The sequence below is a fragment of the Limulus polyphemus genome, unplaced genomic scaffold (genome assembly GCF_000517525.1).
Source record: "Limulus polyphemus unplaced genomic scaffold, Limulus_polyphemus-2.1.2 Scaffold5440, whole genome shotgun sequence".
NCBI classification, from domain to species: Eukaryota; Metazoa; Arthropoda; class Merostomata; order Xiphosura; family Limulidae; genus Limulus; species Limulus polyphemus.
In genome coordinates this window covers 27,675-40,988 of record NW_013671050.1, presented here as the reverse complement: position 1 = coordinate 40,988, position 13,314 = coordinate 27,675, and the positions used below count along the sequence as shown (strand labels likewise).

General features: G+C 30.5%; 1 protein-coding gene across 1 annotated transcript in view; it reads right to left on the bottom strand.

Annotated features, from left to right (window-relative positions):
• Window positions 1–13,314, bottom strand: part of LOC111089172 (poly(A) RNA polymerase GLD2-B-like) — a gene marked incomplete at its 3' end in the record, with an annotated part of 61,937 nt that overhangs the window by 21,383 nt on the left and 27,240 nt on the right. Inside the window, exons 4-5 of the mRNA XM_022401141.1 lie at window positions 6,055–6,131; window positions 4,834–4,962 (exon numbers count right to left, since the gene is read on the bottom strand). Coding sequence (XP_022256849.1) covers window positions 4,834–4,962; window positions 6,055–6,131 — 206 coding nt within the window. The remainder of the gene's footprint in view (window positions 1–4,833; window positions 4,963–6,054; window positions 6,132–13,314) is intronic.

Genomic DNA, 13,314 nt, shown 5'->3' with positions numbered 1-13,314 from the left:
AGCTAAAGAATTAGAATGCCAAGTCATACAAGTTCTATCATAAAATCCCAATTTACTTATGTTGTTTTAACATTCATACACCACTGTACATCCATGTAGTGTTATTAGCTAAAGAATTAGAATGCCAAGTCATACAAGTTCTATCATAAAATCCCAATTTACTTATGTTGTTTTAACATTCATACACCACTGTATATCCATATAGTGTAATTAACTAATCAAGTAGAATACCTAGTCATACAAGTTGTATCATAAAATCCCAATGTACTTAATGTTGTTTTAACATTCATACACCACTGTATATCCATACAGTGTTATTAACTAATGAAGTAGAATGCCAAGTCATACAAGTTCTATCATAAAATCCCAATTTACTTATGTTGGTTTAACATTCATACACCACTGTACATCCATATAGTGTTATTAACTAATGAAGTAGAATGCCAAGTCATACAAGTTCTCTCATAAAATCCCAATATACTCATGTTTCTTAACTCTTATATGTAACTGTAAATCTGTGTAGCATTATTAACTAATGAAGATAAATGCATGACTATATTACATAAGTTATACCATCATGCTTTAACTCACTTCTCTTTAGCACTCATATGTAACTGTACATCTATGAAATATTGTTTTATTATACAACTTGTGTAACTTAATCAAGCATTTTGCTTCAATGGCTAATACCACTGCACGGATGCACAGTAACATACGAGTGTTTAAAAAAAACACACAAGTACATTGAAATATATGTGCTTAGAAGTTTCATCTAAACATATGGGTTACTTATAAAAGTTAATTATTTTTTAATTTTAAGATTTAAGTTGTCTTAAAGTAATATAAAAATAAGTGCATATAATTGGAAAACTTTTATTAAAAAGAAGCTACTAATTATATGGTAATTTTTTCCTTGCAGAAAATAGTTGGTAAAATGAAATCAGGAGACAAATTAACAAAATTTACAAGACTTGATAATTACTGATCATTCAATTCAAGATTCGTGTGTAGCTGCTATGGTTAAGCATGATTGTCACTGATAGGTCATTTGTATGATTCTCTAGTGTACCTTTGGTTGGTGATGAGTTGTTCAGTTTCAAATTTTTTCTAACAAAAATCCCATTGACTAGCTAAGTTTAATTTTTAAAGGCTCTTATCACATAGCTAGAAAGCCAGAAAAATTAACAATAAGCACAGTAGTGCTTAGTATGTAGGGAGGGACTTGGAAACAAATGGCTGATGCATATTATGTTTTGGCCATCATAGTCTCAAATTTCTTTTACAACAATCTAATAGACTTATAAATGCCTAACTTAGATTTTTGAGGTTTTCAAAAGCTATTAAGACCTTCAGTTTAGCCAAGAAACATCGCTAAAGTAGAGAACTGGCAAGTAGCATAACAGCCAAATGTTCTGCTAATTATTCTGATTCTGGTGTCAGAAGGGCTAGCTCATCAATGCATGAAGTTATTGCAATGATTTATGCACCAAATAGTTGTATTTTAACTTGGGGAGCGCAGAAACAGTACAAGCATTTCACAAACTTCAACACTTAATGTCCATCAAGACAACTCATCATACCAGACTAAAACTGGTAATATATAAAATATTCATTGGTATTCTTTAAAAAAAGAGGGGAACAAATAATAAAACTTTTTGAAAAAAAATAAGGATGATGTGAGGATGGCAATTCCAAAATGTAAAGAAACAAGGTATGGATGAATATACAAATCCATACAAAAATCACTACATAAGTAGTCACTGAGTCAATGTTACAAGTTCATGGGAATTGGCCATTGTAAGACTTGACAGCATTATGCAAACCTGAATTCATGCAAATGATAGGAATTCAACATTTAGTTGAAGATAAAAGTTTTTCATAAAGATTTGGCTACTTATGTGAGAATTTTTGTATGGTTTTGTGTATACATCTCTACCCTGTTTCTATACTTTTTGGCATTGCCACCCCTACATCATTCTTTTTTTTTTTCAAATTTGTTTTATTACTTGTGACAGTTAGATATTGCTTCCTTATTGCATATTATTATCCTATGTTCTTAGGCACATTATTTAACTAAGTAAAAAATCATTTAGTGTAGAAGTACCATTAATATCAAAAAGTAGGCTTATGTTTCATTGGCAGTCAATGGCAAAATAAAAGATCCAGGCAAGCACTATATCTTTTGTTTTTCATGTTATTCTTAATTTATTATTGTAAAAGAACTAAAATGTAGAAACTAGAAAATTATTAAGTTATATAAGGTAAGACTAAGAAGGATTATTAATTAGACACAACTCAAAACAATAAAACAATAACATTTAAGTAGAACCAGATGTATACTGGTATAAGCTTTGAGCTATTTAGAATAAACACCTCTATTTTCTTGTTACAACTTGTAGTCATCCTAGAAAGACAAAAAGGTAATTTAAATTTATTTCTCATTTTTGTTATGGTGGTTAGGAGATCAGTCACACTGACTGAATGTATATAGAGTTAGGGTAGAGAAAATAACAGAAAAAATACAAAGTTTTACTGAAAAAAAGGCATTTGAAATTTATTTAGGAGATTTTAGAGACTAAGCAAATGATATTTGACAATGTTCAGATGAATAAATATACTTTAAATCTTAACATAAAAATCATTTTACACTTGGAGCAGTGAATGCTTTGATTCCATATATTCACAGAGAAATGTTTAGTAAAAATACTTGTATCATAGTATTTCGAGGTACTTATGTTTTCTTTAACATTCATGTCACTGTAGATCTGTACAGTCTTATTATCTAACAAACCTAAATGTTTGACTAAGTCACAAAAGTTAATTTATTCAGATTTCTACACTCATTTACATAAATTAGTTATTTTGTTTTTAATTCACAAGTACCTTAATGACTTATTTAATATACTTTATGTTAATGACACTAGTCCTTTCACAATGGGTACCACTTTAAACTCCTTTGTGCACAAATCACTGAGTTACATTCAAAATTTAATTAAACAACTTTACTATCAATGTATGTCAAGGAAATTAACATTATAATGTATGCAATAATTTGAAGTTTTATTTTATCTAAGACTTAATTCCTTTATTTCAAAAGAAACCTTTAAAGAAATACTTAAACTCCAGGTTTCTTATCATGTGACCCCTGAGTCACTATTTTGAAATTGGCACCAAGAGTATGTTGGCTGCTTTGTTCATGACAGTACTTCAGTTGTTTCTTACCTAAATATGTTAGAGAGACAATTAAGTTGTATTTAGGTTTACTTTTATATTTCATTTAATTATGCATTATTCATGTTTTAAGATTTATACTTGACAGGTTTAATAATTTTTATATAAAATAACCAAAACTTTGCTCCTAGCTCCTCATTTGTTATATTATTTTGTTGGAGGCTAATATGTAAAGAAAGCTTAGAATTACTGTGTTTATTGTTAAACACGTATCCTTTAGTGTAATTTGCACTAGCCCATTGTGAAAGGGCTAGTTGGCTTAAGAAAATATTCATGTGAACAAACAGCGTGTATACTCCCCCCTTCCCGAAAGAGAGGTTAATTGGTCAAACAAATGAGCATGTCTGTTGTATTAGTTAATAAACTTTATATTAAAGTAAAAGAGAAACAGCATTTTTGTTTTCATAATGTGACAGTTGCACCACAGTAATAATTATGTGGAAACTAAGGGCTTCAAAAAGTAACAGCAATGATACATTCAATAATTTTAAACATCTGATAAGATCACTTGATATCCATACTAAATTCATCTTAAGAGCTCAGTCAAACTTTAAATTAAAAAAAAAAAAATGTTACTTTAAATTCAAAGAGTTAAGCATGCTTATCATTTTCACTATTTGTCAAGATGGAAAATTTTCTCAGCTCATAATTTATTTAGAGCTTACTTACACACACATATACTATAATTACAGCTTATTGATTTAGCAGCTTGAATTTACCCATTTGTCAGCTTTCATATTTTACCATTTAAATATACTATGATTAGCAATTTTTAATTACCCAGTACTATATTTGAATTCTACATCTAACAGTAAATACTATTTTTAATACACAGGTCATCATTATTTTCACCAAAGAAATACGTTCCAGTTTGTGAAAGTAGCAGCTTTACCTACCTACATCCAAATGAATCTTTCCATTGAATATGAAATACTGATGTCTGTCATTTAGGTACAGGGGAATGTTCTCATTATTTAAGTTAAGTAAGTTCACACTGTCACAATGATGCCTTTATCAAAAAGGCATAGCTGCATCAATATCAAAAGTAAACATAACGTGATCTTTATATATGTAATTTTTTAAACAAATCAATAACAGAAACTGACTTAGGAGTTTTACATTAAAAATAATTTTTAACTAACAGATATTACCTCAAATACAATAATGTGTAACTTTGTTTAATGTCTTCAGAAGTATGAATTATCTGAAACTACAATCTCTATCATACTTCTTCAGTAAACTAAAGCAAAGTAATCTGGTGTGAAGAAATTTGTTAGTAATTTTAGAAGCACTTCTGTCAAAAATACAATGGCAGTTTCAAAATTGGATGCTGTACTTCATAGTCTAACCTAATTCATGAGCTCAACCCTGCTAGTTTTTAAAACTTTTTGCTTCATAATGACATATTACACAGCTGATGGCTTCAGTACTAAACTAACGGAAGACAGATGCATTTTAATGTTCAACGAAAAAGGAAAACAAGGATCATAAATAATTTATTCATACAAGTAAAAATAATAACATAGTGTAAGTAGACTATAATAATTTCATCAGTATCCTAACAAAATAACATTTAATGAAAAATACATATTTAGAACTTACATTGCAAGTAATGAATGACCATTAAAACAACTGAGTAACTAGAGAGTGTCATTTCCTTTGCATTATTGATACCATGTTCTCTGGCCCACCTCTTTATTACAAGTACTAGTGGTCGAACCCTCCAGTCCACTAAGAAAAACAACAATCTACCATTAATAAATGCCTTAAATTAGTATTAATTTAACATAATCTTTTAGCAAAAATGTATCAAGTAGTGTTTTTTTGTATCTTACGAAACCACATGCTTGTATATATGATATACAAATTCACTTTAAAAAAAATGATTCATTCATGTTGTTTGTTTTTCTAATGGTCATTGGATTAAAAAAAATTGAAATCACTAATGACACTGCCCTGTTAAAAAATGAATACAGGTATGTAGTTGTGGTGACATCAATTATTAAATTTCCTGTTTTTACAATCCATTTTAATGATAAAACAATTCTGCAATAAGATAGTGCATCTTAAAAATGAGTTCATATACAAAAAAAGAACTAGTGACACTTCATAATACTTTGGTGAAACAGTAAATTTTAAACAGAAGAGTTAAAAATCCCGTGTTAACACTTTATAGGCTAAAAACGTTTTAAGTTGTACATTGAGAACAATTAGTATTAAATAAATAAAGAACAAAAATATACATAAAATGTTCTTATCTAAGTTAACCACACACTGGGGTGTGACAAGAAGTGTACATAAATACTTCTGATATTGTATTAATACAAAAACACTAATTCTAAATACCAATTAAATCTATAAAAATAATTATCATTTACTAACAATAAGTTAAAAACACAGTAAAAATAACAACATGAGACTGTATAGTTTTAAATCAGATAACTTTGCATTCAGACAAGAATGCTAACAGTAAGTTAACTTTTTAATCTAACCCATTATTTGACAAACATTTTTGTGTATTTCCACTTATCACTGCCAAACCACTGGATAGATTATCACCAAACCTGTCACATACTCTTATGTTCCCTCAGGGAATGAACAGAGAGGACATCAGCATTTTGATCTGATCCCCATGCCTTCTCCATTCATAAATGTCTCAAGAACTTTTCACAAAACCTTACATCTACTAAGCAAATACTTAAGTGTATTTTCTTTTACATTTTACAATAGATACTTTTCTCTACTATTATTAAACCAGGAAATTATTGCTTTACATCCCCCAAAAAATCAACTTGTGCTTTACATATAATAGTGTTGACTTACCTCTTGAATAACAGTTTAGAAGTTGAGTGTTGCGAATTCCAACTGCATTGTTGATGTTCAAGTCAACTTCAACTCCACTGGAAATATAATGCATTCTTATATGTATTGAGCTCTTTCTAAGCTGATGACATATAATTATCACACATAAACTTGTACAGATTACAGATGTCAAATTTTTCTTTCCTACATAGAAAATCTACATTATTAACAATACTGTTGTGAACTAAATGAGATAACACACTGTTATTCAAATGCCAAAATTAACATTATGGCATGCTTATTAACTCTCTGCTCCAGGAAGAAAGTATTAAAAACAATATCACACACAAAATAAAACAATTACTAAAAACTCTAAATTCTTTGTCCTCTATACTATATTGAATATCAAAGTAACATGATGAGTGTTTTGTAGAATATTTCTTAAGGAATTCCAAAGTACATTTCAAAAGAAAAAGTTAAAACTATAATGAGAGTCACTGCTGAACTATGTACATATTTGTTACAACAATGTTACAAGAAACAAGTGTAATTCCATCTATTACTTACCCGATTGAAAAAAAAAACAACAACAGTAATTAATCATAAATTTTGGAAAAACAGAGAGTACAATCTTATTAATATATTTAAAGTCATAGAGAAAAATGTCATGATGTGGTAAATTTGCAATACATGTTGTTGTGCTTCTCATTTCTCTCCAACAGAATAATGTTTACTTATTAGTTCATATAAGTAGTGTTCTAATTCATAATGAATGTATGCTTGTACTATTATTCCTTCATATCATGAAAAGAATGAGCATACAGAAGGGGGTTCAGTGTTTTGCGAGGTATTCCTATATTTAGCAACTCTAATATGTACAATATTCAGAAAACAATAGAAACAGGCAAATGTATATCATGAAAAGAATAATGAACATACAGATATGGGTTCAGTGTTGCGAGGTATTCCTATATTGTAGCAGCTCTAACACATACAATATTCACACACACACAAAAAAAAAACACTTTTAACTAAAACTTGAACAGACAACAGTAATGGTTAGGTTAGGTAAGTAGTTTCTATAAAATACACTGAGTAGCCATGTGTCAACAGCAAAATATCATTTAACATTGCAAATTCTATAATTAATGTATGAAACTTTATGAAATTAAACTTCCTATTATGATTTTATGTTTCCAATTTCTTTAGTTAAAAGCAATATAAAATAAACATGCAAATGACTGGTATGTGTACTTAAAAGGTTAAACTGTTTAACATACTAATGCAGAAGCATTAGACAATCAAATTCAACTGGTCCATATTAATACAATACCCCTATCTTCACATACAAGTTTAAGTGAATCTGAAAAGAGTGGGAGGGGCTACCAAACAAAGATACCCTTAGCCCTAATAAAGAAATCATATTTTTTCATAAGGTTTTACTATTCTTTGTAAAAATCCTGATAATAAGCCTGAAAGAATCCTCCAGCATCACCATTTATAGATTATACATAAATACTGAGGGGAAATGGCCCTTGCCAATACATAACTAGCACAAGATTAATACTTATGCAGTCCAACATGTGTAAGCATGAAATATATTGAAAATTATAGTGAACAAGAAATGTTCACCTTTCTAAATTAAAAGAGAAATAAATACTTATGTAATACAATATTACATTTAGACTTATTGACTACATGATTTTCAAGCCATTTGCTTTTGAGTCTGTTTTCATAGATGTAATTCTATAATAAAACATCTGTATTACATAGAGTCACAACTATAGTTCTCTCAGTACTGCTTAGCATGCTTTTTATCTTAGTTATGTAGCTTTTGAAAGTAATGTTATATATATATATATAGCTTCTAGTGAAGCACTAACTTTCACAGAAAATGTAAATGAAAATAAGCTAATGAATAATACACATATATATAAACTTTTTATTACAGCAACAAACAAAAGCTTCATTAGTTATCACATTTTGAATTTTTCAATCAAAGAAACAGGCAGATAGGGAAAATGTGGAAGTGCTATAAATTGGTTCATATCTAGGCAGTGGACCTGTTCACTTAGAACTGGTTGATGAATTTTATACTTAAACACATAACAAAAAACATTAAGAAATATATAATATTCATTGAGTGATTTGATTTAACTATCATAGCTTATGAGTATAAAATTATATTTCATTTAACTACACTGTGTTCCATTAATTATAAAAAATACTTAACATATTTAGATGTTTAATTATAAAAGCTATTGACTAATGAAAAAGGGAATAAAATATAGTGTTATTCTATAACATTTATAATTACTGAAATATTATCTACTTAATGAAAAGAGGAATACAATTTAATGTACCATTACATTAACAACATTTATAATTACTGAACTATTATCTACTTGATGCGGTTTTGTTTTAAAAAGTGTACGAGTGAATATATTTTCTCTGTATATCAATGATATAATACAGTTTTCATATACTGATAACAGTACAGTATCATAAACACTTCTATCCATGATAGCAACCTTTAAATAAGCAAATGCTAATGAGCTCTCTATCATGCAAAAAGAACTAGATTTGATCTGCTGGACAGTTGTTTAGGAAGATATTATAGCTGAATTTTAATGAGATAAGGTATTTTCAACCTGAATAGTACCTTATGTGACTCATGGGCTAAACAGATATGTTAAAGGCTCAGGCTTCAGAACTTATTCTGTATATAAACTTATTTTTCTGTTATATATTCAGTAAATATTTAACATGAAAACTCTCTGATTTGTGAATGAAAAGAACAGATACTAAATTCTAATTTGGTATTTTTCAACTAAAATTGCATCTTACATAACTTGTGTTTTAAACAGCAGAAAGAAAGGCAATCAGTCAGTAGCAACCACCACCTACCTGACTACTCTGAATAATGGAATTGATACAATGACCCCACAGCTAAGAGTGTGGGGGTGTGCTCATTAATATGTTGTAGTTTAAACCTTGGACTTTCTGCTCTACAGCGTAGCACATTAACCACTAAGCTAAGCCCTTCACAAAGATTTTATTCAAAATATGAGGTAAAAATATTAATAACAGATTTTGAACAAGATTGGAAATACCAGAGTAATAAATTTTATCACAATGATTATCTATGTCAATTTTTTTTGTTAAGTGCATTCCAAAATAACAAGATTAGTTCTAAAACCTTTGTGTGAAAATGTAACTAATAAAGATAATATTCCTGTGGAGAATGTAAATTTGAAAGTTGAATTTTACACCCTTAACAATTATAAATGGAGCTTCAAACATATAGCATTTGTATTTTTATCATGAATGGCACATCACAGAACACATGGCCTAAATGGCCAGGTTACAGACCCACAACATTCAGCCACAGTAACTGTTAATCAGAAGGAGACCAACCAGTTAGCAGTATCTACCATCATGTAGTTACTTCTATCCAAATAGTAAAACTGACTATCACACTAATAATGCCCCAAAATCTGACAGATGGAACATGTTTAGTGACATTCTACAGCTTAAAACTTCCAACCTGCAGCTATGTCCAGTCAGCCCAGACAAATGGTTATACACTTCAACTATCATTAGTTATCTTCAGACAACTGTGTCACTGGTGAGCTTTCACCCTAATGGCTATTAACATAATCTGTTATCAAAATTTTATACTTAACAGTAATCTCAATTCTTTACTGTTTCAAGTACATGTAATTATGAAATTATTTACACAGTTCAAAACATGCTGAACTAGAAACAACTGAAGGCGTAGCCTACTGATGTCCCTAATCTTCTAGACAAAAATATGAGCATCTTTGATAGAAAGTGAAAAAATATCATTGCCTATATGCAAGGGATATTTAAGGAATTTGGTAATGTTAACATACACTACATTACAAACCAATCATATTGCATTTATTTAACATGTACAAAGTTTCATATTTAGGAATGTGGCATTTTGGACTGATATAAAGCAACCAAAGATTGTTTAAAATGTAAAAGAAAGGCAACTCGACCTGCAAATCAAATACCACAGATCTTTGTACTAGATAAATATGCCAGGATATGTCTCATGACGTGCAAGTTTTGTGCTTTAAGGAATGGCTTCTTACGGTTAATTGGTGCCCATAAGCCTCCATGATAAACACACAAAAGTATCAAATATAATCATATTATTCCAAAATTATCCAGTATATTCAGATAAATCATGAAATCAGCATCACTAAGGAAGCTGTGGAAACTTTCAAGAAACAGAAATTGAATTTTACTTCATTTTACTACTTTAAAAAACTTAATTTTCAGTCAACTTTATTTGTTAAAGCACATTCTTGATTGTTCGACCTTCATATATGGCATAGCGTTCATGAATACTTAAATGATTGTGTATGTTCTTTAGCCACATCCTCTCCCGCAAGAGCATGCATAATGACAACCCAATAGCACACAGCTGATAACTCAAAATCAAAAATATCGATAAATTTCGGCATGAATTGGGTAAATTAATCAACATCTGTATATCATGAACAAAATGATTTATTTTGTTATTAAGCACAAAGCATGGAATATCTGTGCTGTGCCCACCACATGTACTGAAACCTGGTTTTAAGCATTATAAGCCACAGATGAGCCACTGGAGTGAGGGGAGGAGGACAAAGAAAACTCTATCTATTGATTCTCTAGCTACTCTCTTAGTTTTATGCTGCTATACTGCATATTATGATATTATTGCACCATATATATATATAGGCACATTTATTTATATAAAATAAAACCATTTCTTTTACAATCCTCTCCCAGAGGACTGGAAGTTAATAATACATGTTTTTTAAATATATACTTCTTGCATCACATACTGTAAAATCTCATTAACAGATTGGATTTTAATTTCTTATAGGTATGTCAAATGTGAATAAAACAAAATACATATACACAATACTGGTTTTTGGTACCCATAAAAGGTACTTGCATTGGTATGACCATCTTTTCTTTGATACCAGGAAGCAAACAATCATGGTTCACATACACTATCTATGATTCCCGAGGTCAGTTTGGCATTACAACTCTGAGACATTACATTATATCCAACACTCAAATGATTAATTGCAAATATACATCTGAGGAAAGCCAATGCATTACACAGAAAAAAGCAAACAGACACTTGCTTTGGTTTCAAAACCAAGCTAACCAGAACTTCCAACTAAAAACCTACTCAAGAAGAGGGAATTAGTTATCTTTCAGCCAAGTTTAGTACTGCAACCAGATGAAGCAATGAATGGGTCAGTGTTCTGATGCATCAACTCAGGTGTGATGCAATACAGACAAGAATCTTCACTTCTTAATGGTTGTAAAATGTAAACAATAAAGACAATTCTCCGGGATAATATGCAATATTACATGCTTATATTACGTCCTTAGGATTCAAGAGAACTTACAAGGAGCTGAGATCAGACTAAATCGGAAGGTAAGAAACTGAAACAATCAGTACCTACAAAAAAACAAAGCACCCAAGCCATATAGGATATTCGCACCAAAGAATAACAAATATAACAAAATAGTAAAATGATAAAAGAATGGAGAATAACCAGAAATTTAAAACAGATAAGCTACTTTACATGACGTTAAAAGTATTAAATAGAATTAAAAAAGTCTATGGCCAATAAAAAACTTAAAATACGGCCAACTTGGACAATGTAATCACTGCCTATTCCACTGAAAAAGGTAAACCACATTCAAAAATATGTCTAAAATGGCATTACCACTCAGAGTTCTAGAAATGGTAGGAAAGCAATATGTAGGCAATTGTTACTTGGGTGCCACACTGTTCACACCCGAGTTGGTCACTCTCATGTGAGAGAAAATGATGAGAAATAAAATTATGGGTAACATGGATCCTTGAGAAAACAACTACCTCTACTCAATTCCTCTGCAAATGAAAAGGCCAATTATCGATAGTAGCTTTGATAGCCACTACAGATATCTATTTACCTCCCATATGGAGTTCAGCATCTGTACATGTGATGGCAGAAATGCACGTAAACAGTTTTAGATAGGAAATTTTGAAATTGTTTGCAGTGATTAACTCAATATACCTCATATTGGATGACCAACAGGAAATCTGGAAGTCATTGACATAGCGGCTGTTTGCAATTATAGGATGAAGCTGTTTGGTGAAGGTATTAATTTTAAAACTAAAAAACATGACACTCGGACACAATCATAAGATATTCCAAAGTCCTTTAGGAAGGATCAGAATAGTACTGATCACACATAAACCTGGAATAACCTCTCTGTTAAAAAAAGAAGAGATAAAAATAGGTATATGGTCAAGCAACCTATATGAATGGAAATCTGTAACATACTGGGTTTTAAGATAATGTCATAAACCTTCTCAAGATCAAGAAACATAGAAACAATATGCTTTGTCTTGAGAAACGCTTCCCTGATTGATGTTCCTAGTTAAAGCAGGTGGTCCATGGTGAATCACTGACTGCGGACATTAAATGTAGGAGAGGTAGTTTGATTAAAGGAACCAAACAAGATGAGCATTACCCAGCCTCTCCCAAAACTTTACACAGACAACTGGTCAAAACAATAGGCCTATAATTAGAAGGATTCTTGATGTATTACCAGAATGATATAGAGCAAGTTTAAGTCCCACCAGAGCAAATGGTTAAATAAAATCATTAAGATAATTTATGACCAGAAAATGGTGTGGTTCTCTCAATCCATGTCTTCATGTTCAAAAAGATAGGGGAACAGATGGAGGTGCTTAATAGCTAGGAAAAGCACTCTCCAAGAATGTTAGTAACACACTGTAAATCAAGAACTTCTTGGTCATTGGGTTGCAAGATTGAGATGGGATATATTCTTTCTATTTACCTTTTAAATCTTGTCACAAGAGAACTTGGAACTGATGGTGGAAGTGAATTTAATTCATGATTCCTTCTAGTTTTGATGTCTGATCTGCTAGCTAGAACAGTGTTTTCCAAAGTGGGAGACACTTCCCACAAAAAATAGGCCAAAAACAAAGATACTGAATTAATTTTAATTCTCACTAAACAATAAACCAATAAAAATTATGTTGCATTAACTAGGTGACAGGATTGCTTCACATTTTAACACATCTCTAAGGAGCCAAGGGGTGTCTTTACGCTACAATTTGTTGAATATTAAAGGCAAGTTCAATTCAGAAACTCCCAAAGAGGGTGGTTTTGGACGTTTCTTTTTGAGAAAAGTTTTTGTTTGTAAAAATACAGCATCCTCAAGTCTCCA